Source organism: Saimiri boliviensis, chromosome 5, assembly GCF_048565385.1.
Source record: "Saimiri boliviensis isolate mSaiBol1 chromosome 5, mSaiBol1.pri, whole genome shotgun sequence".
In the NCBI taxonomy this organism is placed as follows: Eukaryota; Metazoa; Chordata; class Mammalia; order Primates; family Cebidae; genus Saimiri; species Saimiri boliviensis.
The window spans coordinates 144,642,876-144,670,002 of record NC_133453.1 but is presented as its reverse complement, the minus strand read 5'-3'; the positions used below and the strand labels follow the sequence as shown (position 1 = coordinate 144,670,002).

Genomic DNA, 27,127 nt, shown 5'->3' with positions numbered 1-27,127 from the left:
TTGCACACACGGAGCTGGGCCCATGGGTGAGGGGCTCCTGGGGGCCTCTGAGGAGGGTGCTGTGGGTGCCAAGTGGCCTTGAAGAGAGCCAACCCAGGGTTCAGTGGCAGGATTCCCTGAGCCCCAGAGCAGCTGACTTTCTGATGCTACTAGAATCTGGGAAGAGTGTGTCCGTGGCTGCCACTACCCCCTGCTTCCCTGTTCCATGCCAGGCCTCTCTCAGATGCCTTCTCTAGGGGAGGCATGTTGTTCAGGCGACTTGCTAGCTGCAGAGGGCAACGAGTAATAAAGGCAAATGTCAAGCATGAGTCAAGAAGGGAGACCCCTGGCTGGGACAGCAGACATTGGGAGAGGCTTATGGGAGCCCCTTACCCCTCTCCTTTTGGGGTGCTCTTGAGGAAGCTGGACTCTCCACCTCTGAAGACCCCTCTAGGGAACATAGATTCCAAATGCAAATAGAGATGAGCTAGCCAGCAAAATCCAAGACCCCAGTCCCCTCCATTACAGCCTAGGGTGTGGGCTTCTGTCTTCCAGGTTGAAAGCTCATCGTGTGGTTCATCATAAGTTATATGTTGAGGTAGAATTATAAAAAGAGAAATAGACAGCTGGGAGAGTTGAAAAAGGCTCTGGAGTTCTGTTACAGAAATGTGCATTTTGGCCAGGAGTGGTGGCTCACGCCTGTAATCCCAACACTTTGGGAGGCTGAGGCAGGTGGATCACTTGAGGTCGGGAGTTCGAGACCAGCCTGGCCAACATGGCAAAACCCCATCTCTATTAAAAATAAAAAACTTACCTGGGCAGGGTAGTACATACTCGTAGTCCCAGCTACTCAGGAGGCTGAGGCAAGAGAATTGCTTGAACCTGGAAGGTGGAGGCTGCAGTGAGCCAAGATTGCACCACTGTACTCCAGCCTGGGTGACAGAGTGAGACTCTGTCTCAAAAATAAATAAATAAATAAATAAATAATGGATCTTGTTTTTTAAAATAATAAAACAAGAAATATGCATTTTTAGATAATGGCAGGACCTCATGGCACAGAGGGAAACTGAACCCTGTCTTTGGGAAATCGCTTGGTTTCTTTTGTTGCCCTGCCCTGAGTTGTCATTTTAATTCTTTCACATCAGCCAGTGTGGAGAAGAGGAGCAGTTTTGCAAAATGACTGGGAACAGCCCCTGCTGGGGAGAGACTCGTGCTGCGGTGTCCTTGTCTGAGCTGCCTGGCCCCGGGCGCCCGTCGCTGTGTGCCCGGAGCGCTGGGCACCGACATGGAGCCTCCTCTGTGCTTTCAGGCATCCGCATGCTGGACGGTGACGTCACAGATGTGGTGGAGGCAAAGTCGCTGGGCATCAGACCCAACTACATCGACATTTACAGTGCCAGCTGGGGGCCGGACGACGACGGGAAGACGGTGGACGGGCCCGGCCGACTGGCTAAGCAGGCTTTCGAGTATGGCATTAAAAAGGTGTGAGTAACCCAGGGGTACAGGGGAGCGCTCTGGGGCAAGGGGGACAGGACACATTTTTAACAATTACATATCAGAGTGACACTGGCCACGGCCCTGAAACAAGACCGGCAAGACTTGGCTGTACCAGGTGTCAGGTGCCAGGCTCGTGTGGAGGAGTCACTTGGGGAGTCTGAGAAGTGGCCGTTTATCAACAAGAGCAGAAGTGTTTTGCCTCGTTCCACTGTTCCAGTGACAGCCAGCTGGGCACTGCGAGCACGGCCCTCTCTGCCTTGGAGTTTGCCTGTCCCTGGCTGAGCAGGGTACACAGGTGGGTGACAGGGGTGAGTTGGCTCACCTGGCCTGTTACTTGGACAGTGCAGGTGGCCGGGGGTTCGGGGCCTCGGCCCACCTGCCTTTAGAAACACCCAGCTGTGGAACTTTCTGCATTCACTGCGGGGTATGTGCTCACCCAGGCCCCACCGCAGCAGGACGTGGTCTGGCTGTTTCCCACCAGCCCACAACCCAGCCCAGTTAGAATTTCTCCAGTAGAACCTCACCAGGGGCTCAGCAGAGCAAAGCTGTGAGGGGCTGCTTCTCTGCTCATGGGCCGAGGGGAGGCTGGCAGGCTCCTGCGACGTCACTGCCAGCCATTCTGTGGTCTTTGGTTCCGGATCCTTGTGGGTCAGGAAGGCTGAGGAAGGGGGAGGGGGTGGCTGGAGATGAGCCAGTTCTTACAAGCAGGGTGGCAAGGCAGATTTCGGGGTGAGGACAGCTTCTGGGAGCAGGCAGACAGAGCTGTGTTCAGCGTCCAGGAGGCCCTGGGTGGCCCAACAGGCCCCAGCCCAAAGTACAATGTGTGGTCAGTGACTGCTGCAGGGGGGATGGGGGGTGGGGGGAGTTCCAGCAGGAAATCCAGGCTCTACTGACTTTTCCTGTGGGGTATGGGAGGATGAGGAGGGGATGGCAGGAGTCAAGTCCATTTTATGATTTATATCATTTAAAATATTTTTAAAGTTATATTGTAACCCATACATAGTAATTACAATGTGGCTAATAAACAGTAAGTCAATCAGACAGTATGAAGGGATGTATTGCAAACAGCCTTTCTCTGTCTCTCTCTGCCCACCCCTGAGTCCTGCCCCACAGAGGAGGAGTCTGTTTTTAAACTGTGTTCCTGATTTCCTTTATCAAAGTAGTGTCATTTGATTACTTCCCTGGGTGCATTGAGTTTGGTCGCTATCTATTAACTTCCTCCTATGGGGATGAGCATTTTTCTTTGGAAGGCCCCCAGCCCTGTCGCCCCGCTGAAACCCCGGAGTTTCCTCCACTTGTTCCCCTTCCTGGGCATCAGGCCCACACCGCATCCTCTCCCTCCTGCCAGCTGCACCCACCTGCACCTCCTCCGAAAGATGTGGTGTCACCCTGCAAGAGTGAGGTGGAAGCTTCCTCCTCTGCTGTCCCCAACCCCCACCCACTCAGGGCTTGAATGCCTGAGAAACCAATGGCCAAATACGGGGGTGTCTGCTCCTGTGTCCCTCAGAGTTTAGTACTCATCCAGACACTCAATGGGAGAAGGAAGATTAAGGAAGAGGGGCAGTGTAGACACACACACACACACACACACACGCACGCACGCACACACACAGCATGGGAGCGTGTGTGTATCCTTGGGACACTAGACAGCTTCCTTTCTCTCCACCACTCCAAGAAAACACCAAAGCGGCTTCAATCAGGTTGCTGAGTGCCCATGCCAGGCCCAAGGCTGGACCGAGTGAGTGCTGGCAGACTCAGGCATGACCGCGTCAGCCGCTGCCCACCAAGAGCTGCCGAATACATAAATCACATCTTTCCATGACTCGGCTCCCGGTTCCAACCCGGCAGATCACTTGCATCGCAGTCTCGATGACAAGCGAGACATCCTAAAAATTAAGCTGAATTTAAGCTTGGGAGAGGGTGGGTAAGTTGAAGACGGCATTTCCTGCATGGAACATATTGCTTTGGAGGGTGTTACTGCTGAGCGTCTGTCATTTCCACGGGATGATTTCCAAAGATTGAGCTCCTAGGACGAGGCAGCTTCTCTCCAGGAGGGGTCCTGGTTGTTTGGCAGTGATCACTGGGGCTCTCTGCTTCCCGGAGCCTGTACGAGGCCTGGGGAGGTTGGGGCTGCAGAGGAGGTCTTTGCATTCTGAATTCTGAGCAGCGTTGGCCTCGTCCAGCTGTCAGGGGATCGGGGACGTTGCAGAGGGGACCATGTGGTCCCCCCTCATTCTTGTCACAGTTTATTGAAATACTGAGGTCATTTGATTTTTTTTTTTTTCCGTCATTTGGAAGTAAAATGTGTCATGCAGAGAGCCTTAAATCGCAACTGTCTCAACCTGTCACTGAAAGTCCTCCTAGAAATTTGATGATCTCAAACCAAACCACGTTCCCCCATCTGTTCCTCCCCGTGGCCCTGTTTGTCACCCACAGTCTTCTGTAGACTCTGACTTCATCTTTGGTAGATGATGTGGTCTGACGGTGGGGAATTTGGAAGCTGTGATTTGACACAGAGAGCTGTGTAATGTCGGTCCTTAGGAAGCCTTGCTCCTCTCACGGCTGGTTATTCAGAAGTGGTGATTAGACATTGCTGAGGCTGACGACACTGGCCGTGTCCAGGTGGCTGACGTCTGCCGGCCCTCAGCAGTGGTGCTTCCGAGCTCATGGATGAACTCCCCCTCCCCAGGGAAAACACTCAAATACGATATGATTGGGTTGAAATTGTGAGTTTACTGAAAAGAAGTCCAAGTTCATGGCGAGGGTAGAAATGTTCCCTACAGCTTCTGTCCTGTGGCTTTCGTGAAGCCACTGGAAGATCTGGGAAGTGAAAACAAAGTCGTCAGAGAGTTAAAACAGCTCTGCACTCTCAGATCTGGCTGTTTCTTCGTCTCATTTCCATGTTCTCCTTCTGGGAGACCATTTTAAGAAGGGGAAAATGTTGTTGATACGTTGACGCCTATGAGGACAGGTTGGTCTCAGTAAATGCGCAACACATGCTGTAAATGCAAACCTTGAGCATTTCAGGCTTTTGGTATTCAACATGGGGTCCAGAGCCAGTAGCACTGGCGTCCCCTGAGAGCTCATTGGGGATGCAGACTCTCAGGCCCACCCTGGACTTTGGGGAGCAAATCTGCATTGTATCAGGGTTCCCAGGGGACTCCCATGTGTGCACATTCCAGTTTGGGGAGTACGGTTTTTGGCCATTCTCTCTGCTCCTGGATCAATAAGGTTGCATGCTCCACCTTGCAAAAGGACCACATTTTATGAATCATTTCAAGCGGGGTGGGGATTTAGGAGTGGCAGGGTCTGGGGCTAATTCTCACCTGGAATAAGGACAGGCTCTGATGGGTTAAATACCTTTTGATTTGCACTGTAGTGCCTTTAAACCGGCTTCAGCTAAATCTCTCCTTGCAGGTAATCACATGCACACACACACCGTTCCTCAGCACTTGGTGCCTTTCTCTCAGAAGGTTAGCTTTTCTGGGAGTGACCTTTCTGTTGTGCTCTTGGCCACCCAGACAGGTTCACCTTGCAGCTGTAGAAAGCAGAGTAGACGAGGAAGCTTTAAGCAGCGGGACTGCTGTGGGCTCTCTTGGGAGCCTCAGGTTGGAGCTGGAGTCTCCATGGTTTACAAAGCCCCGTGGCATGGGCTTACAGAGCAGGTGGGTCCATTCGTCAAGAGTGACTTGTGCTCCAAGGGTGAGTGTGACACTTTTGGTCAGCAGCAGGCTTCAATCTGGCTCAACGGGGACGGCAGAGCTGGGGTGTCAGTTATCTTCAAATTGGCCGATTACTGAGCATAAGTATTAATCAGTTTCCTCCATGTGTTTGGAAAGGAGGGTCCTCTGTAAGGTCCTGGTGGCCAGCCAGTGGCTCCAGTTTCCTGAGGAGGTAGAGGTTGGCCCTGCTCTCGGGCCGGCTGTGCACCACCAGCCCATCCAGCCTCTGGACTATATTGGTCAGTTCCGTCTCCCACTTGGTAATCTTTAGCTGGTGTTTGTGGCTGGAACGATTCTTGGTGTGGTCAGAAATCACACATCCTGTGGGTGTGGGATAGAGCAGGGCTGCAGGAATCAGCCTTGACCGGCCGGTGTCTTTCACGCGTACATTTTTTTTTTTTTTTTTTTTTTTTTGAGGCGGAATTTCGCTCGTTACCCAGGCTGGAGTGCAATGGTGTGATCTCGGCTCACCGCAACCTCCGCCTCCTGGGTTCAGGCAATTCTCCTGCCTCAGCCTCCTGAGTAGCTGAGATTACAGGCACGCGCCACCATGCCCAGCTAATTTTTTGTGTTTTTGGTAGAGACGGGGTTTCACCATGTTGACCAGGATGGTCTCGATCTCTCGACCTCGTGATCCACCTGCCTCGGCCTCCCAAAGTGCTGGGATTACAGGCTTGAGCCACTGCGCCCGGCTGCGTGTACATTCTTAACGATGAAAACCGGTGCACAGCTGGGCATGGCCACGCCCTTCCGTCGTCCCAGCGACTCTGAAGGCTGAGGCGGGAGGATCACCTGAGCCCGGGGGGTTCCAGACCAGCCTGGGTAATGTAGCAAGACCGCTGTCTCAACAACAACAACAACAACAACAAAAAATGAGAGAGAGAAAGAAAGAAACGTACACACAAATGTGTCCCTGGCCTTGGCTGGCAGTATGAATCTGACCACTCCAGTAACCACAGCGGAGCTCGCAGGGAGCTCTGGCAGGATGCCTACAAGCTGCTACCAGCTCCTGGACATAACCCTTTTCACCTGTTCCATATTCACCCGGAGTTCATGGTCCTATCCCTCTTTGCAAATTTAGCTCCCTCTGCAGGAAGGGTGCCTCTTCAGATATGTTTTCCAGAAAATTCAGTCTCTTCCCCTCCAGACCAGCTCTTTCAACTCAGAAAAAGTAAAGTTACAAATTCCACCATCATCTGTAATGTCAGTGTTCCCTGGCAGCGCTGCGAGGTCTCTTTGATCAGAGGCCATTACCGTGGAAATGATAGGCGTGACTCTGAAATAGAACCGCTTGTGCTGGGACCTTGGATTTTCCGGCAGAAAACAGAGGAGTCTTTCTGGCCCTTTCCCTCGTAGGATCCTGTGATTCTGCAGTTTTAAGGCTGCTACCACAGGCAAAAGCACAGCATTAACATCGCACGAGAGCCCCCCAAACAGTGCTCTCAGCAGCTTCCTGGTGGTGTGAATGCATCCTTCTCCCCTTGGAAGGAACATTCCGGTCGGGGCTGAGACCCACCCTACAAGGTTCTGGCTGTGGGGCTAAGCCTTGTTCCTTTCGTTCCCTCCAGGGCCGGCAGGGCCTGGGCTCCATTTTTGTCTGGGCATCGGGGAACGGCGGGAGAGAGGGGGACTACTGCTCGTGTGATGGCTACACCAACAGCATCTACACCATCTCCGTCAGCAGCGCCACCGAGAACGGGTACAAGCCCTGGTACCTGGAGGAGTGTGCCTCCACCCTGGCCGCCACCTACAGCAGCGGGGCCTTCTATGAGCGAAAAATCGTAAGTCCTCCCAGCAAGTCGGAGTGCTTATCCTGTGTGCCTCAGCCCCTGGGAATGCGTTTCTTCCCCCCTTCTCAGAAAGATGGGTTAGATTGGGGCCAGATTGTACTGGATCTCAGGGTCCCAGCCTCACCCATCGGCGAATAATTTGAACCTCGAGGAAAACCCCAGCCCCTTGGCAGCCTTCCTCGGATGCTGGCTTTCTAATCTTTGCACAGAAATAGTCATTAAAGCCCTCTCTGGCTTTAGAGATCTAAAAATATCACTTAAGAATGAGGTTCCTTCTCACGAGGTCTTGTTTTAAGTCTGAAATTCTGTGGTCACATCACTTGGAATCCAATTGACTCATCCAGTTCCAGCATGTACAACAGAGTAAGGAAAAGACTTGGTTTTATACTGAGACATTCTAGAAATCCAGGCGTGCCTCTAGTCATGCTGTTGCGACAGAAGCACTTCTCCTGGACGCTTTTAAGTCAAGCAGTGGTTTCTGTCTGTTCTGCTCACTTAAGTGAACATAAGTGTGATTTATCTTTTAAACGGTAACTGTTTTAGTACTTGAGTAGAATTTATGCTTTTTCTTTCCCTACATACTTTCCTATTTAAGGAAAAAAAAAAAAAAGAGGAAGAGAGGGTTTCCAGTCCAAATTAATGCAGAATTGAAATGCACAGTCATTAAGTTGACTTGTAGACATTTTAAAAATGAGACCGTGGAGCTGGCCAGACATGGTTAAATTTTAAAGCTCACCAGCATCTTTTCATTTCTCCGGCTGCCCAGCCACATCTTTAGAAGTTATTCGCGATTTTATTTTTACACCTTTCTGTGGGAGCTTACATGCTTCCTGTTCTCTGCTTTGCTTTGCACCAGTGAAAGGTCAGCGGCCATCGCTCCGTCGCCAGCCTGGTAGCGGCTTGGGCTGGTTAACTAAGGTATTCATTTGTTATTTTCCTTTTCTGCCAGTGTACATGCCCCTGGGACCGGCAGCTGAGCTGCTGAATGGTGTCCTGTTTGTGTAGAAATCCAGCTCACTGGAGCACGGACTTGCTAGGGTCTCATTAGACAGACACATAGTCTTGCTGGGCGAATGGATGCCATTTCGAATTTGCGAAGTTCTGGGACACTTTATAACATGGGCCGTGTGCAGGCTGGGTGGTGTCTCCCAACCTCGGAAGCAGGACTCGCAGTTTTATTTGCATAATGAATCACGCCAGCATGTGTGTTTGTATAGCATGCATGTGTGTATGCCTTGGCTATAAAATGCTTTAATTTTCTTTCTTCCTTTTTTTTAAAAAATTATTTTCTCTGAGCAATAATATGTGGGTAAGAAGGGCATAGTTAGGACAGGGGTAAAAGAGAAAATATACTCCATCTTGGTCGCTGTCTGGGAAGTCTGCTCTGACAGTATGAGTGGCATTATTTTCAGCTCTGGTAGAGCCCAGTGTTTGCTCTGAGTCCTCTTAGACATCACCCAGGGAGGGAGACATGGGCTGCTCAGGGCAGTCGACGGGTCAGTCTCAGCATTCAGGCAGGTCTGTGATGGCACTCACGGTCCTGTCCCCCTGCATTCTCTGTCCCTCTAAGTCTGGAGGATGCCACCAGTGTCCACCTGGAGCGAGGGATGCCCCATGCTGAGACGTGACTCTTTATAGAAGAGTGAAACCTAAAGAAAGCATCTCTCACCAGAACAGGAGGGTATGTGCGTTCACTGAACACGAGCTGTGTCCCAGGCACGGCACTAGGACTCCGGAGGGGGCTGTCCACCTTGGTTGAGCCGTCCATCCTACGGTGGGCCCCTCCGCTCACTCCCCAGGGCCCCCTTCTCTGAAGCTGGAGAGCCAGCTGCGAGCCTCACACGCCCTTAGGAGCGTGGCCTCCTGCCCAACCACCCCTAGTTTCTCCTCCTGGCCACCATTCACCAAGCACAAGGATTTTTCAGGTGCCTTGCTGTGATCTGCCTGGAACCCCTGAATTCTACATCATGGTGTCCATTTGCATATGGAGATGCTGGGGTCAGAGAGGGGGCATTCTTGTCCCTTTTCCCATGCCCTCAGCTGCCCTTCCCATGTTGAGGTACCCCAGCCCCACTGAAGCGGGCAGGGAGGAAGCTGGTTTCTGTTGGCAATCTCTCGAATCCTGTGCGTGTGACACAGGCCAGACCCCCCTTCCCTGGACAATTGTTGGCTCAGCTAAAACGTGTGCAAGGAAGGTGCTGAGTTTGGAAGAGGATCTGGTTTGCTCTCACCGAGAAATGTGTTCTCAAAGGTTAGGCAAATCAGCTACTGTGGTGGGTGGTGGGTGTGTGACTCTCCTATTCCTGCCGTGGGAAATTATCACAAACTTAGCAGCTTAAAACAGCACAGATTGCTATCTCATGGTCCTGTAGGCCAGAAGTCCAGGAGTCTCAACTGAGTCTCTGCTTTGAGTCTCACGAGGCCAAGACCAAGGTGCTGGCAGGGCTGTGGTTCCTTCTGGAGGCTCCGGGGAGAATCTGTTTCCTTGCCCACTGGAGCTGTTGGCAGCGCTCAAGTCCTTGTGGTTCTGGGACCGAGTTTCCCGTTTCCTTGCGGGCTGTCAGCTGGGGCCTGTTCTCAGCCTCTAGAGGCCACCCACATTATTTGGCTTGCTCTTCAACTCCCTCTCCAGCACCAGCAGCGGCGCATCCAGCCCTTCTGCTGCTTCCTCTCTCTGCCAGCCTTACTGCCTTCCTCTTCCAAGGTCAGGGGCCCTGTGGTGGCATCAGGTCTATCAGATAATCCAGGATAATCTTCCTGCTTTAAGGCTGGCTGGCTACTAACCTTAACTCCATCTGCGAAGCTCATGGGAATAGCACCAGGGTACGAAGACCATGGGGGCCACAATTCCACCCAGCACAGCCGAACCCACACAGACTGAATCCCTGGCGGCCGCTCTCCCTTTCAGTCCAAAGGGAAATATACATCAGGCTGAGCAGTAGTGAGGTCCAGAATCCATCCCACACCCAGCCGGGGCCTCCAAGGAGGGCAGGCAGAGCCCCCATCTGGCAGAGCCTGCCTTGTTAAACAGAGCCCATTAAACAACAGCTGCCCAGGTTAGTCAGCTCAGGCTGCCGTGACAGAGTCCCCTGGACTAGGCAGCTCAAACAACAGAAATGTACTTTCTCAAAGTTCTGGAGCCCGGAGTTCCAGGATCAAGGTGTCAGCAGGGGTGGTGTCTTCTTGGCTTGCAGAAAGCTGCCTTCTCCCCTTCTGCTGTGTCTTCTTTTTATAAGGAGCAGCAGGCCCTGGGCAGTCAGGAACATGCCAGGTTGATCTGCTTTTTCAGGAAGACGTCCTGGCGGAGAACCCAACTTATGACCTGCTGGCTAAAGGCAGAAACTCTCTCTGAGCCACGTGGGTACCTCCAGCTGCTCTGAAGTCAGGGGGTGACTGAGGGGTCAGTAGTGTGGACTTTGGTGGTCTTGCCGTGGGTACTCTTGGGTGTTAGTGACAGGGCACGAAGGCCAGCAGACCCAGGGAGGAGGATCCTGTGGGGTGCTTCTTGGTTTCATGTCGTTATACCATTTTTTCCACATGGCCTTCTGCAGTAGAGAAGGAAATGTGGAACCAGCTGATCTATTATTATCAAAGCTCATGCTCCCAGTTGGCCGCCTTGCCCCTGCCTTTCTTCCTGCAAAGTGACTTAGCAGGGAGCACCAGATGTTGTGGAAACCTGTGGTTGCTGAGATGCGTTTGCTAACACCTTGTTTGTTCCTGGGAGCCAGGGTCACGGAGCCACAGTTAGCGGTTATGGAAAGTAGGAAAGTTCCTTTTTAAAGTTTCCTTTCTTGTTAAAGAATAAGTGTGCTAATAACTTGGTTAAGCCCTATCCTATGTAGCTGGTAGACATGCCATGCTTACAGGCACGTAGTACACTCAATGTCCTTGTACTTTAACCAAGATATCTGTGCTGGACGTGCTCACAGGCATGTCCCAGCTCTCCATTGTTTTTACTTGTTCAGAAAAGTTTTAAGTTGTGAGCCAATCGGGGTTTAGTTTAGGTTGTGAGGTCTGGCTCCAGCCAACAGAGATCAGACCCAGCAGTGAGGACGACCCCAAATGCGTAAGGGATAAATTTGTCTGTTTGGCTTTGTTCATTGTACTCTCGTGGCAAGATGGCTAGCGAGGGTCCCCTTCCTGCAGTCCAGGAAGTAAAAATTGCGTTGCTGAAAGATCCTTTGTCTCAGTGCTGATCTTTCTTCGCGGCACTGAGCATCTATTTCCAACAGTGGCACCTGAAGTGGCCTTGCCTTCTCTGGAGAGTGAATTAGCCTCTCTGCTGTCACCGCCTCACTGTGCTGCCCTCTCCCTCAGGTCACCACCGATCTGCGTCAGCGCTGTACTGACGGCCACACCGGGACCTCCGTCTCCGCCCCCATGGTGGCCGGCATCATTGCCTTGGCTCTAGAAGCAAAGTAAGTTCTCACTTCTGTTTCTTCCTTTCCTTTTTTTTTTCCTTCAAATGTTTATATTGCGGTAAAATACACATAACATTTGCCATTTTCTCCATATTGAAGTGGACAGCTCAGTGGCATTAAGCACATTCACTGAGCCATGCACCCTGCACCCCCATCCCTCCGTGTTCCCCCCCACCCACCCGGGGCTTTGTCTTCTTCCCAGGCTGAAACCCTAGGCCATTAAACAACAGCTGCCCAGGTTAGTCAGCTCAGGCTGCCGTGACAGAGTCCCCTGGACTGGGCAGCTCAAACAACAGAAATGTGCTTTCTCGAAGTTCTAGAGCCTGGAGTTCCTGGATCAAGGCATCAGCAGGGGTGGTGTCTTCTTGGCTTGCAGAAAGCTGCCTTCTCCCCTTCTGCTGTGTCCTCTTTTTATAAGGATATTGGTCAGATTGGATTAGGGCCCAATAATAATCTCATTTGATGTTAATTACCTTTTTAAAGCCCTTATCTCCAAATTTAGTCACATTCTGATGTACCGGGGCCTAAGACTTCAACAAATAAATTTTGGAGGGGACATAGTTGGACCCATAACACTCCTCATCGACCCCCTAACCCTAGCTCCTGGCAACCACCATTCTACTTTCTGTCTCTGTGAATTTGACTACTCTAGGTGCTTCAGGTAAGTGGAATCACACAGGATTTGTCCTTTTGTGCCTGGCTTATTTCACTTGACATAATATCTTTAAGGTTCACCCACTTGTAGAACGTATCATACTTTCCTTCCTTTTTTAGGCCATCCCGATGGCTGGGAAGTGGTTTCTTCCTTTGGTAAAGCTCAAGTCTCCTGCCCTTTGGAGGACACGGGGGCCGGTTGGGCCAGAGGCCTGCCTCTGATTCTGCACCTCACACCAAAACCACACTTTAGGCTGCTCTAGCTTCTTTTTAGGAACTTTCATGTAGAAATTGACAATGGAGAAAAACTCTGTAGAGTTGTGTGTGCGTCATTGGTTCAAAAAGAAAAGTAAGTTAACTGCACATGCAGTCATAGGGCAAAAACAAATTGTTCTTTAGTCATCAAAACAGGCAGAGAACAAACCGGCCCTTTGCAGCGGTCATCTGTTGTAGATGAGTTTTAAAGAACTCAAAAAGAACGTTTGGGATGCCTAAATGGTTGTAATTACATATGTTTGCATGTGGACTTGCACAAACGCACTGAGCCTAGCACTCAAATGCTACCAATTTAACAAAGAAACAGTTTGAGATTTTTAATTTCAAGGCCGAAATGTTAGCTTCTGTGTCCTGAGGCTCTTTTTAAAAATTCTAAATAATGAGTTGCGTGTGTGGAAACTCACATTCGCCTACTTTACCCTTCGTTTGCTCTGTATTTTCCTTATTGGAAGCATGCGAAGCGCTACATGTTCAGGACACGTTGTCCTCGTAAACTTGCTCAGCGGGCACAGGAAAGCGCAGACGGTCTCCTTGCTCATCATTTTACCTCCTCCTCAGAAACATACACGTGGTGAATCAGGCGAACCTCATTTGGAGCAGTGTCAACCTAGGGCATTTTAAACTTACAGGATTGGCCAAGGAAGGAACAGTTCATGTCTGGGAACTGGACTAGCTCTGGCCTGTGAGGATGGCCTCGGGGCTGCCTTCTGTCTCTGTTTGCTACTGCTGTGGAAGGACCTGCGGCAAAGCCAAATGGTTCTGGGTGGAGACGCTCCCCGAGTCTGGGGAGGGCGGCAGACCGCGTGCAGCCAGAGTGAAGGAAGACCCACTTGCATTGGAATTCTTCAAAGGGAGTCCCGTAGTTTTGGGACGGTCTTGGTATTTTTCAAACATTCCTTCTTCATCAAAGAAGATTTTCAACACCATTTCTTAGACATATTTTTCATGCAGTTGCATTTGTGATTTTATTGCTAGAGCCAAAAATAAGATTTTTTTTTTTTTTTTCGTAAGAAAATGGTTCCTAAATTTCTCCCTCTCTGGATCCATTTTGTCCTCTGCTGCAAAACTCATGCTTCCTGGCACCTAACCTCTAGATTTCCAGGAGGACTGGCTGTAGCCATCTCCAAGTAGGCCCTGCTGACACACAGCAGTAAATCGCCAGGTCATAGGGGCAGCGTGGGGTGTGGCCATGTCGGCTCTGTCTGAACTTCAAAGTCCGAACCTGTGACCTCTCCACCAGGGTGCATGGCCGTGAGCCACTCGAGGCCTCAGAATCTTCCCCTAAGAGTGAGGTTGGCCTGGGGACCACAGAAAGGGCAGTGGATGGGAAGGAGAACAGGTGTGCGTGCCAGGGGAAGGCCTGGAGGCCAGACCACTGGACATGGACGGGAGAGACAGTGCGGAAGCCAGCGACCAGCCAGGAGCAGTAAGAACACACTGGAGAAATCGGGGATCGTGGGGGCTGGAGCCTGGAGAGTGTGAGCCCAGGGAAGGCGTGTACCCCAAGACTTATACACCATGGGTGAATGCCTCGTAGGAAAACAGGCAAAGGGGGCAAAGGGTTGGAATATTCAGAGCAGCCACCGGAGGGAACAATAGAGCGCTTCCTTGAAAAATTAAGCAGACTCCCCAGACGGTCCAGCAATCCCACTTGTGGGTGTATATCCAGAAGTATTGAAAGCAGGGACTCGGATAGAGATTTCCACAGCCATGTTCATACAGCTGAAAGGCAGAAACAACCCGGGGGTCCATGATGGATGAAGGGATAAGCGAAGTATGGGCTCTACACACCGTGGAATATCATTCAGCCTTGAAAGGAAGGAGATTCTGATACATGTTATGATATGGTCCCTCAAGGACATTGTGCTAACGGAAATAAGACACATCCTGTGTGGTTCCACTTACATGAGGACCTGGAGCCATCAGACTCAGACAGAAAGTAGCAGGGTGGCTGCTCAGGGCTAGAGGGGGGATCAATGAGGACTGAGTGTTCCATGGGACAGAGTTTCAGTCTAGAGGGTGGTGAGAAGGTCTAGAGATGGATATGCTGGTAGCACAGCACTGTGAATGTACTTAATGCTACTGAGCTGTATGTTTACAAATGGCTAAAATGGTAAATTTGAGCTGGGCACAGTGGCTCACTCCTATAATCCCAGCACTTTGGGAGGCCAAGGCGTGCAGATCACGAGGTCAGGAGATTGAGGCCATCCTGGCCATGGTGAAATCCCGTCTCTACTAAAATACAAAAAATTAGCCGGGTGTGCTGGCATGCACCTGTAGTCCCAGCTACTCAGGAGGCTGAGGCAGGGGAATCGCTTGAACCCGGGAGACAGAGGTTGCAGTGAGCTGAGATGGTGCCACTGCACTCCAGCCTGGCCTATAGAGCAAGACTCTTTGTCTCAAAGAAAAAAAAGGTAAATTTTGTGTTATATACATCTTCACATGCCCACACAGAGTGGGTGACTGGAGAGACGACACCCGAGCAGGCTCTGTCAGGGAGGGCAAGGCTGCTGGGCGCTTCACCACGCCCTCTCCTGCAGCCCCAGGTTCCTCAGCCACGGCAGCTCCCCCAATTCTACTTCCTTCCATTTTCCTCGGGTCATTCTCTGAGGCAGTGCATGTGGCGTGGCGTGCATTCCTAGTAGACACACACTGGGACAAGCCTGGGGCTTGTGCTTCTGGTCACCTCCATCCCAGTGAGCCCTGGAAAGATGGTTTGGAAAGAAGAGTGTGTTTGTGATATTTGGGAGTGAGAGTCTCGGACTCGAAAGATGCTCATTTATTCTTGGTTAATTTTCTGATTGAGTGAAAAGTCCTAGGTAGGCGTCGATTTAATTGACTAGAAAAGGAATAAAAGATCTATAAATATTTATCTGTCAAATTGTGGCTGGAACCATGAACTCATGTATCTTTCTTTTCACTCAGCTGTTACTTGGATAGGGCAAAAATATATTTCTTTTATTAGTGATTCATGTGTAGGTGTTATCTTTACCATGCTTTAAAGCAGCCTTGCAGAAAGCTTGTATGTTTAGATATACAGATTCCATAGCAATTAATACTGATTAGAAGAAAGGAGCTATCGGGCATGGTGGCTCACGCCTGTAGTCCCAGCACTTTAGGAGGCTGAGGCAGGTAAATCACGAGGTCAAAAGATCAAGACCGTCTTGTCCAAGATGGTGAAACCCCATCTTTACTAAAAATATAAAAATTAGCTGGGTGTGGTGGCACATACCTGTAGTCCCAGCTACTTGGGAGGCTGATGCAGGAGAATTGCTTGAACCTGGGAGGCAGAGGTTGCAGTGAGCTGAGATAGCGCCACTGCACTCTAGCCTGGTTGATAGAGTGAGACTGCATCTCAAAAAAAAAAAAAAAGAGGAGAGAAAAAAAAAGAGAAAGAACCAATGCTCGTATTTTATACTATTCTCTGCATATAGATAGTATGAAAAATACTATATTTCATCAAATCCAGGATGCCATAAAGTTGTAAGATGCACCCTTTTTATGTACCACAGAAACGAGAAGTGCTGCCAATAATACAAGACATCCATATCGCTTAGAGTTTTTGTAACTATTGAAGAGTTCTTTTACGCTGAGAGTTATTTAGAACTGGAAATCTACAATGTGAATAGACAGGGCTGAGTTCAGCCCCTCAAGGCAATGTGACCTGTTCCTGGTTGCTGTGGGCAGATGGGGCTTATAGGAGATATCAGATCATAAGGAAGATCTGAATTTCAGAGGTGTAAAAAACCATGGGCCAGGTGCGATGGCTCACACCTGTAATCCTAGCACTTTGGGAAGCCAAAAAAGGACAATTGCTTGAGCCCAGGAATTTGAGACCAGCCTGGGCAATGTAGCAAGATCTTGTCTCTACAAAAAAATGTAAAAATTAGCCACGTGTGGTGGTGCACACCTCTAGTCCCAGCTACTCAGGAGGCTGAGGTAGGAAGATTGCTTGAGCCCAGGAGGTTGAGGTTGCAGTGAGCCAAGACTGCACCACTGCACTCCAGCCTGGGCAACAGGGCGAGACCCTGCCTCACACACAAAAAGCAGGGGTGAGCAGTGCGTCTTCGAATTTTTTAAAAATCATCTTGGTATTCACTTACATTAGTGGCATGTTGTGCTCTTTTGATGAGATGTTTCTGCTTCCCCAAAAAGAATATTTTGTAAATTTAGAATCACATACTAAGATCTTAGATTATAGTCTGCAGCCAGTGGACCCACACAGGATGGGATCTCGGCCAATCATGGTTGGAGCCCACTCTTGTACACTGTAGTATTTGCTTATTATGGTGAAGAACAGCCCCAAATATTTAATAAACATTTGCTATTATGTGAAGCATCTTCTATTTTAATTATTTCCCATATGGCTCTATGCAAACTCAAGCAGAGCTTGGCAGCAAGGCGAGGCTTTCAATGCTTATGAATTTTAGGTTACTCATTGAACCTTGTTTTTCCTCTGGATTTATTTGCTGGAAACTATTATTTACAAAGAGGTTGTGAAATAAACCCTTGCCGAGGAATGGAATCCTTAGCCTGAGGGGCTTGCTCAAGTTCAGACACGGGTTGGCTCCTGACCCCCTCCGTCTGAGTGGCATGTGTGGCTGCTGTTGTTGGCCTGTGTGTGGACTCTAGGGTGTGTTGTGTCATTGCAGCAGCCAGTTGACCTGGAGGGACGTGCAGCACCTGCTAGTGAAGACATCCCGGCCGGCCCACCTGAAAGCGAGTGACTGGAAAGTGAACGGCGCGGGTCATAAAGGTGCGGCCGTGGCATTCCTGTGGAGCATCGGGTGACCCTAGAGTGTATAGGAAAGGGTGGTATGAATTCCTTAAAAGGAATCTCCAAATAGCATTCATTGTTATGATTAATTGTGTGTCACAAGAATTTAAAATACGTGTGCAGCTATTTAAGAAAAGGATTCTGGAAGCTCGCACTGACATTAAGGAAGAACCCTCTGGTCACAAGAGTCCAGGGTCCTCTAAATTCTATGACTTTTGCCACACCCAGATACCAACTATACCAATATTTACTCATAGTTCTCTCTCTTTTTGCGGTGGGGAGGGGAATGGAGTCTCACGCTTTCACAGTGGCGTGATCTCAGTTCACTGCAAACTCCTCCTCCTGGGTTCAAACAACTCTCCTGCCTAAGCCTCCTGAGTAGCTGGGACTATAAGTGTCCGCAATCATACTCAGCTAATTTTTGTATTTTTAGTAGAGACAGGGTTTCACCATGGTCAGGCTGGTCTTGAACTCATGTCCTCCTGATCTGCCCACCCTGGCCTCCCAAAGTGCTGGCATTACAGGCATGAGCTGCCACGCCCAGCAAAATCATGGTTCTCTTTACGGCAGGAGCAATGATGTGTGCCTATAATTCCAGCTACTAGGGAACCTGAGGCAGGAGAATTGTGAGCCCAGGAATTTGAGTCTAACCTGGGCAACATAGCAGGACTCTGTCTCTCAAAAAGAAAATTACTCCCCCCACTACTACTTTTGACATAAAGAAATGTATTTTAAAAGGAAACTCTGCTACATCTAGTTAATCATAGGTTTGCTATATAGCTATATATTTTTCTAATGTGCATTAAAACAAATCCATAATTATTAGAATAAATGTTGTTTGTGTGCCCCCTGAGGACAACTTGCATCCTTAGCCCTGAGTAGCTCTGTGACTTTGAAACTTGCCTTCAGTTTCCTCATCTGTACAATGAGAACATTGAGATAGTTTTATAAGTTACTTTCTAACTATAAAATTTCTGTTGGCCAGCCCCTATGTTATAAAAGTAAATCATAGGGCAGTGGGGCCTCTACCCCCAGCCCCTCGGGGGAAAGACCTAGGTATCATGAAATTAACGCATGGTCAGGGCTTGATTAAACCTAGATATCTGGTGCTTTTGAAGCAGGTAGTTACAGGACGGTACCACTGGCTTTGTTTGCCTGACTTCTTATCAGGTATACTGAAAAATATTTCATTTGGCTGTAGTATTTATGTTAGGGAGGAATTCTTTTTTTAAACCTCTTCTGAAGCTCAGGTCTAACTATTTTGACACCAAGTCCGATACTACTATCTGTAAAATATGGGTCAAACAGTCACCCGAGTGCCAGGAGCCGTACCTTTTAATAAGGAGGCCATTGAGTGGACCTCATTCATCCTTGTTTTGCAGGAATGTTGGTGGGACTGGTGTGCCGTAACAAGAGCTGACCTACATTTCAATTCTGGCCTAATTTAATAGGAAAATAGATTCTATCTAGTTCTTGACCTTGCCTCTTAAACTTTGAAAATCTCCTGCCCTGGCTGAATTACATACCGGACTGGGCCGGTTCACAAGCCTGTCTCTCTACTGTGCCATGCTGCTTTCCCGGCGTGCTCTGGGAACTCAGCAGGGAAAAAAAATGGCAAAAAAGATGAGCACAGCCTTGTGTTACTGCATTTTGGGCACGTGGTAGTCGTGTGAACCAGGAGGTCTCAGATTCGGTTTCTCTTGTCTGGTCTAAGATTCAGGGAGCATAGATGCTGACAAGTCCTTTTAATCTAAAGAAACCTGTCCTCGTCTCAAAAAAAGAAAGTCCTAGACCTTCTCAACACTTCTACTCTGTACCAAAACGGGATGTGCTTCCTGACCCACACTCCTCAATTAAGCAGGAGGAGTTGGGTTCAGAGAGAGATAAGCAGTGGGGACCTTTGAGCAGCCCTCAGAGGGACCCATCGGGCAGCCTGGGGCCCCCAGGAGACCTCGAGTGTCACAGTGCATCTGTCCCCTGTGGGGCCCCACAGATGCAAGAGTCAGCCTCGCTCCCTTCCCGGGAGAGGCAAGAGAGCCTGGCTCTGAAGGGCCTGTCTTTTCAGTTAGCCATTTCTATGGATTTGGCTTGGTGGACGCAGAAGCTCTCGTTGTGGAGGCGAAGAAGTGGACAGCAGTGCCGTCGCAGCACATGTGTGTGGCCGCCTCAGACAAGAGACCCAGGTAAGGCTCTGCTGTGGCATCGGTGACTTCTCAGGCACGTGGGTTTGGACCTGACTCTGTTGTGAGGTGTGGCGGGGGCAGGTGTTTACACATGCATTCTGTTCACATGTGTGTGTGCACGGTGCATGCCTGCATATGTCTGCTGCATTTTCTCTTGTGGATTGTGCAGCTAGGAATGGAATCACTTTTTTTTTTTTTTTTTTTTTTTTTGAGACAGAGTTTTGCTCCAGTTGCCCAGGCTAGAGTGCAGTGGCACGATCTCGGCACACTGCAACCTCTGCCTCCCAGGTTCAAATGATTGTCCTGTGTCAGGCTCCCAAGTAGCTGGGATTACAGGCATGCACCACCACACTCAGCTAATTTTGTGTTTTTAGTAGAGTCGGGATTTCTCCATGTTGGTCAGGCTGATCTTGAACTCCCGACCCAGGTGATCCGCCCGCCTCACCCTCCCAAAGTGCTGGGATTACAGGCATGAGCCACTGCACCTCGCAGGAATCACTTCTGAGCCCACCAGTGTTTTGAGGCCTCTTCCCCTTTTGTAGCTGATTGCCCCATGATAGGGGGTCAGGTCCTCAGCCTGACTCACTTAGCTGACTCTTGGAAATTCTTACCCATGTTTAGCATATCAGACCGAGCCAGGGAGCCACTCCTTTCAGAAGGGTGAACTGAGGAGCAGCTGCAATGTCCTTTCTCTCTCCACCTGCTAGGGGTTGGCACTGTAGCCCCAGCCCAGTCTGCCTGCCCTGGGAGCCTGCAGTGTGACTCCACCCGGCCTGAGATGGAGCGACCGGGTCAGCCCCTTCTCTGTTGTGGGATGCGGGGGCGCTGCTTGTAATTCACAGTACATAGCTGCTTTGTGTGGCTTTTATCTGGCCCCGTACAACCTTCTTCAGGCCTAAGCACTGGGATTTTTTTAACAAGGCTTGAGCAGTATGCTACAGGGCCCTGGCTTCATCTCTCTCCCATGAGCAGGCCACACCCAGCATTGATCTTTGGATTAAGTTTTTCTAAATCTGTTATGTTTGTTCATTGAAATTTTTATTTACTTATTTATTTGAGACCAAGTTTTGGTCTTGTTGCCCAGACTGGAGTGCAGTGGCGTGATCTTAGCTCACTGCAACCTCCACCTCCCAGGTTCAAGCCATCCCCTTGCCTCAGCCTCCCAAGTAGCTGGGATTACAGGAACCCGCCACCACACCTGGCTAATTTTGCCATGTTGGCCGGGCCGGTCTCAAACTGCTGACCTCAGGTGATCCACCCGCCTCAGCTTCCCAAAGTGCTGGGATTACAGGCATGAGCCACTGTGCCTGACCAAAATTTTTGTTTTTTTAAAAAATCATTCAGCAGGTGCAGTGGTCATGCCTGTAATCTCAGCACTTTGGGAGGCTGAGGCGGGTGGATCACGAGGTCAGGAGTTCGAGAACAGCCTGGCCAAGATGGTGGAATCCCATCTCTACTAAAAATACAAAAATTAGCCGGGCAGGGTGGCAGGTGCTTGTAATCCCAGCTACTTAAGAGGCTGAGGCAGGAGAATTGCTTGAACTGGGATGGCAGAGATTGCAGTGAGCTGAGATCATGCCACTGCACTCCAGCCTGGGGCAATAAAGGGAGACTCCATCTCAAAAAAAAAAAAAAAAAAAAAAAAAATCAGCCATAAAGTAAATCAGAAAGCAAGAACCCTACCCTACTGAGGGAAGAAATCAGATTATTCTCCTGAATTCTGCTGTTACAGAGGTTCTTTTAAGGAGAACAGTGTTTTCTCTGGGCCTTCCATCTGATAGAGAATGGAGTGCGATTTTCCCATAACTACTTGTTCCCTTCGGAAAACGTGTTTGAAAAAGAAACATGACACGATGGTTAAAAGTGGTATGTTGCTTTATCAACAAATACAGATCACACCCTTTAGATTGTCTCTCCCTTGAATATATGCCTCTACTCTTATAATACATTCTTTTGCCACAGAATGTTGAGAAAAAATGTTTCTGGTGGAAGCCTTGTGTATGGTAGGAATGCGGAGAGTGTGTGTTGGCCGAGCAGTGATCTTTTGAAAAATTACCTTTTTCTCCCGTGGCTAATTGCACCTGACCGCTGAGTGATCACTCCATGCCTGACAGGTTGGCCGGCCACCCAGCAAGCCTCAGTCTTGACTTCTTAAGACATCAATTTCTCTGAGGAGCCTTAGACTGTCAAAGTGAAAAGAAGTGGGAGAGTCTTTAAGATAAAGGAGGTTTTCCGTTCTCTGTCTTTGTTTGTCGGGAAATGCGCGCAGCCTGGACCCTCAGAGGCTAGGTGAGGGAGGTGGGCTCCTGGGTCTGGTTCCTGACCCCGGGGGCTGCCCTCTGCCCCGGCGCCTCGGCTGGTGTCCCCATCAGGGCCGCTCCTGAATGAAGCATTCTTCTCCTGCCAGAAATCGTTTTAAGATGGCAGAGTGGTGCCTAGGTGGCGAATGGTTGTTTTTATTTTTATTTTATTTTGTTTTTTAAGTGAAAGCACACAGAGTCTAGACAGCACAGGTTGAGGGGACCCGCCGTCACATACAGTGTGACATTGTTCCTGTCCTTTGAGGAAAGGAAGGACCCTCAAAACTCCAAGAGAGGAGAAGAATCAGACTTCTGTTTCTAAAGAAAAGTCATCTTTACCTTTAGCGGTTTCAGACTCTTTCTGGAATATTCAGCCAGCCTACCGTCTCACATCACTTGCTTATCAAACCGCTTGCTTAACTCTGTAACGTGGTTATCACAGAGGACATAAGAGCCTCCAGAGACAGTGGCGTTACCAAGTGGAGTTCGATGCCTCCCGTCCTACGCTGGGCCTGCCCTCCTGGCTGGGAGCTCCAGCCAGCTGTGCCACCGAGCCTGCCTGCCTGCCTATTGGGGTCATCTGCACCTGAGCTGCTAGTATCCCCACGGCTCTGCGCCTTGTCCCCCTCAGGGTTCCCAGCTGCTAGGATCACGTGGCTGAAAATGAAAGGGAAGTGTTCCCACAGCATTTTCCCATCTGGTTCTAACTGCCCCCTCTCCACACGCATTTCTGGGTCCAGCTGTCTACTCTGTTGGCCTCATCCTGGTTTTTTCCTCCCATGGTGGAATCCTAGGACTTTCTGAACATCCCAAACCTGTCCTTAGCTGCTTCCCCTGGTGAAGAGCAGAGCAAGAGGGAGGACAGAGAGAGCGTGTGTGCTCTTTTATCCACCCGTCTCATGTACAGCCGTGTGCACTGCGTGGATATGGTCACTGTCTTTCCTCTTGAACAGGAGAGAATGCTACCCTGCTGTGACCACAGGTCAAATAACTGTGTTCACTGGATGTTAATACAGGAGTCCTCTAGATGAATCGGGAATCCACACCTGCCAGGCCTATGGTAATGGCACACGTGGTCCTGAGGGTGAGGGGCTGGGGTGTTAATACGCCCACCCCTCTGGTCATGCGCAGGGGCAGGAATGACGATCCCTGGCACCTCTCTCCACCCCTAGCCCTGGGCTGGGATATGGTCATGGTTCGGGGAGTCTGTCCTCATGACAATGACTGATAGAAGGAGTCAAATAAGTCACCCCTTCTGCAGGTCCCTCCTGTGCACCCAGCCTGTGCTCCCAAACTACCATTGCATCCAGCACCCGGAATGACTGCACAGTGCTCATGCCTCACCCCCCATGGTGTCCCCTGCTGAGCTGCTGTCTCCAACACTGCCCCAGTGGCTGGCATCACAGCCGCTGCCTGCCCCCGAGTCATGCTCGGGCCAAAAGGCACAGAAAGGCCACCAGCACAGCACAGGGAGGGCTGCAGAGGAAGGAGCTGGGGCCATGATGCCAGTCCCCTTCAGGAGGCAGCTCTGTCACTTGAAACGAGGCCATCCATCGTGTAGAAAGGACTAGCCAAAAGGGGACCCCAAGTGATATGCTGGCCATTTCTCATCTGGACGCTGCCTATTTAGGGGCTTTGGGGTTTGAGCCTGTCTCTGTCTAGATCCACCTGAAAGATAAGAAGAAGTCCCTGGAAGGGTAGAGAAAATCAGGAGAGAGGGGCCCTCAGGGAGGGCTGGGTCTGGGTGAGGATCAGGGAGCCAGGCCCCTGCTCCAAGGCACCACCATATCGTGCTGGCAGTCTCTTTGTTGCCTGGTGTTCTCCCTGCCCCAGAACAGACTGAGCCCTAGAACTGAGGTGGTGGTGTCTGAGCCACCTCTCCAGGAGCCAACACGGGGCAGGGCCCTTCATAGGCAGCTTTCAGGAAGTGCTAAATCTAAATGCAGAAGCGAGAGGAAGTCACCTGAACTGAATGACAGCTACTGATAGCAAAAGAGAGTGACTTGCTAGAGTCCTCCAGGATAGCACCAGATGAGACTGGGAGCTGTGCCGGGGCCTCTGCTGTGATCATCAGATTCATAGACGAGGGGCGTGTTGACCTATTCCTGGGCACAAATGGTTTCCATCTGTTTAGAACCTGTTTCAATTAAGCAAAGGTGAATAGGATCATAACCAGTGACGTCTGCCTGTGAAAATGATTTTAAAATCTGTGTGTATTAAATAGAAGGATAAGCTGGGTGTGGTGGCTCATGCCTGTAATCCCAGCACTTCGGGAGGCCAAGGCAGGTGGATCATCTGAGGTCAGGAGTTCAAGACCAGCCTGACCAACATGGAGAGATCCCGTCTCTACTAAAAATACAAAATTAGCTGGGTGTGGTGCTGCATGCCTGTAATCCCAGACACTCGGGAGGCTGAGGCAGGAGAATCGCTTGAACCCGGGAGGTGGAGGTTATGGTGAGCCGAGATTGCACCACTGCACTCTAGCCTGGGCAACAAGAGTAAAACCCCGTCTAAAAAAATAATAATAAAAGAAGGATAAAGTTGCTATTTGTATAGCTTTCCTTCAAGTGAAAAAGAAAATTAAGCTTAGTATTATTACAATGAATGAAATAGGGGCCCAGCTATTAAACATCCTGTTTGCCTCTTGATTTTTCTAGCCAGTACCTCTCTTGCTTCTTTGAAAATCCAGGCTCCTGGGAAACAGTTTGTGATATGCACGACTCCCACCTCAGTACGGGGAAGACTGCAACAACAGGGTCTTTTAAACCAACACGAAGCAGTAAGAACCTCCTTGCACGTCTTTCATTTTTACTGGTTTGGAAGCCTGCTGTCCAGACAGAGCTTACGGTTTAGCTTGGCCCGTCTTTTAAACAACTCTCTCACACATCCACACAGGATACCTCACACCCAAAAGCCAGCGTGTTGCATTGACTATCAAGGATTATCTGCAGAGCAGATCATCTTTTTATAGATGTTCAGGAATTACCTCTGGATTATCCACACATCACCTACTTTGCTGGAATTTCGTTAAACTGGACTGCGTAGGGTGGTCGTTTTAAAACAACTCTATAAAGACATACGGCTGTGGGGGATAGATAACGGAATGTGATTATAAAGGCACTTACTCTATGCCAGGCACTACTCTAAGCACTTTACACTGAAATCCCCAATAAACGTACGAGGCTAGGGTACTATCTTTATCCCGATATTATAGAGGAAGAAATGGAGGCACAAAGGAGTGAAGAACTCAGGCCCAGAGTTGGGGTGCTGCGGGGTTGAGCGGCTCCTGCAGGCTCCTTGTCTCTAGAGTTCACCATGCCCCTCTAGGCAGGAACTCAGGCGGTACTGAACCAAGAGGAGCAACCTGCCCACCCGCTAGACAGACCTTACCTCCTTGACCTCCGTGTCTCCTGCTGGCTGGGGACACCGCCTCCAGGGATGATATAAAGTACCCTGATCCAGGCTGCCTAGAGGGTCCTCCAGCCTTGGCCAGGTGCCAGTGCCAAAGAGCACAGCTGCCAGTGGCTCATCTGCAGCAGGTCAGCTGGGCAAGCAGGTGAGGCCAGGACCCCAGTGGCCTGACGGAGTGTCTGTGCAGATCAGACACAGGTCCGCCCAGCTCCCTGCTGTGCACAACCACCAGGCCTGGTTTGACATCTTTTTAGGAGGCTAAAAGTGCTTCCTCTCTTTGGGCTGTCTCAGGATTATGCAGATTTCTGCCATTCTCCCATCCCCTTCTCACCATACCCAGCCTCTCCCTCCAGGGCCTCTGACCTCTGTGCCTAGCTGGGTACCACAGGAGGCCCTTACTTCTGGTTTCTTCTCTTGTGCTGTTGTTGTTGAGAGCATGCCTGGGCATCCTCAGAAACCTTGTGGGGTGCTGTGCGGTCCTACCCTGAGGTCACCATACTGGGCCCACCACGTCTGTCCTCCCTCCTGGTACCCCTTGCAAATGCAAGCAGGCTTTACCAGTGGCCTGTGTTCCTGCAGCCCTTCTCCTTCCTGGCTTAGTTCTGAAGCAAACTTATTTTCCCCAAATTGTAAAGGCTACTTAGTTCTAAAATTAGGATTTGAATTTGAATACAGTTGATTCTCGCTATTCATGGCACTGTTCTACAAAGTCGCCACGAGGACTGAATTAGCAAATACTGAAGCACTGTTCCTAGGACAGATACAGGGTTAAGTTCCTGCGAGCCTCTGGTCACAACATTTTTGCCAGCCTATCAATACAGACCTTGTTTTATGTGTGTTTAAAGACAGCTTATTTAACATAGATGATGGGTTCATTAACTTGAGACTCACAGCTGATGGCACTAGTGCTCATTACTGGAAAAATTGTGTGAAAACACATTGTCTAACACATGTGTTTTCTCCATAAGGCACATCTCAGCCTTCTCATACTTAGAGACACTAGACAGTGCTTCAGCACTGCACTTGGGGCCATTTCATACAGTGAATTCACCAACAGAAAAGCACAGAGGCAGACATCGTGGTTCACACTTGTAGTTGCAGCTACTTGGGAGGCTGAGGTGGGAGGAGCACTTGAGCCCAGGAGTTCAACTCCAGTGAGCTAGGATCACACCACTGCACTCCAGCCTCGGTGGCAGAGCGAGATCCTGTCTCTAAAAGACAAAAAACAACACAAAAATGTGAAAAATGTGGCACTAAATACACTGTGAAACAGACACTTGTTTTTTTGTTTTTTTTTTGTTTTTTTTGTCACCCACTCTGGAGTGCAGTGGCACAGTCTCAGCTCACTGTAACTGCTGCCTCCCAGGTTCAAACAATGCTCCTGCCTCAGTCTCCCGAGTAGCTGGGATTACAGGCACAAGCCACCATACCCGGCTTTGTATTTTTAATAGAGACAGGCTTTCGCCATGTTGGCCAGGCTGGTCTCGAACTCCTGATCTCAAGTGATCTGCCCACCTTGGCCTCTCAAAGTGCTGGGACTACAGGCATGAGCCACCTGGCCAGAAATGGTTGCTTGTTTACGGCATGAGAGGTGCACCCACAGACGATGTTGCCTTGTTTGACCTCTCCTGGGAGTGTGCTCACTGGGGGACTCCTATCAACCCTCTCTGCACACATCTCCTGCACATGACACCAAGTGCCACAGGTGTTGGGTTTGGGGGATAGAAATAAATGTTAGCCACTAGATGAATATGCAAATGCAGCATCTGTCAATAATGAGGCCTGACTGTATTTTATTGTCCTTTTTACTCCCGTTCAGGTTGAATCGTGGACTGTTAGAATTGGAAGGCATCTTTAAAGCCAACTAGTTCAGTTCCCTCATTTAACACAGAAGAAGAAGTGTGCTATAAATTTAAGCATTATATATTAAAGCACCTTATGGCCCAATTAATTGTGGACAGCATTGTCTAAGTTAATGTACTAGATTAGCTTTTTTTTTTAGTTGAATTTTATTTCTCGCTTAAGTGATATGCTGTGGTTTGATCATCAAAAGTAATTTCGGCCAGACACAGTGGCTCACGCCTGTAATCCCAGCACTTTGGGAGGTTGAGGTGGAT

General features: G+C 49.8%; 1 protein-coding gene across 3 annotated transcripts in view; it reads left to right on the top strand.

The window, feature by feature from the left end:
* Positions 1-27,127, top strand: part of PCSK6 (proprotein convertase subtilisin/kexin type 6) — a 185,254-nt gene that overhangs the window by 88,166 nt on the left and 69,961 nt on the right. For all 3 annotated transcript variants that reach the window (XM_074400110.1, XM_039479859.2, XM_074400111.1), the window contains exons 7-11: positions 1,289-1,461; positions 6,767-6,979; positions 11,306-11,406; positions 16,992-17,095; positions 19,182-19,299. In XM_074400110.1, the coding sequence (XP_074256211.1) occupies positions 1,289-1,461; positions 6,767-6,979; positions 11,306-11,406; positions 16,992-17,095; positions 19,182-19,299 (709 nt within the window). The remainder of the gene's footprint in view (positions 1-1,288; positions 1,462-6,766; positions 6,980-11,305; positions 11,407-16,991; positions 17,096-19,181; positions 19,300-27,127) is intronic.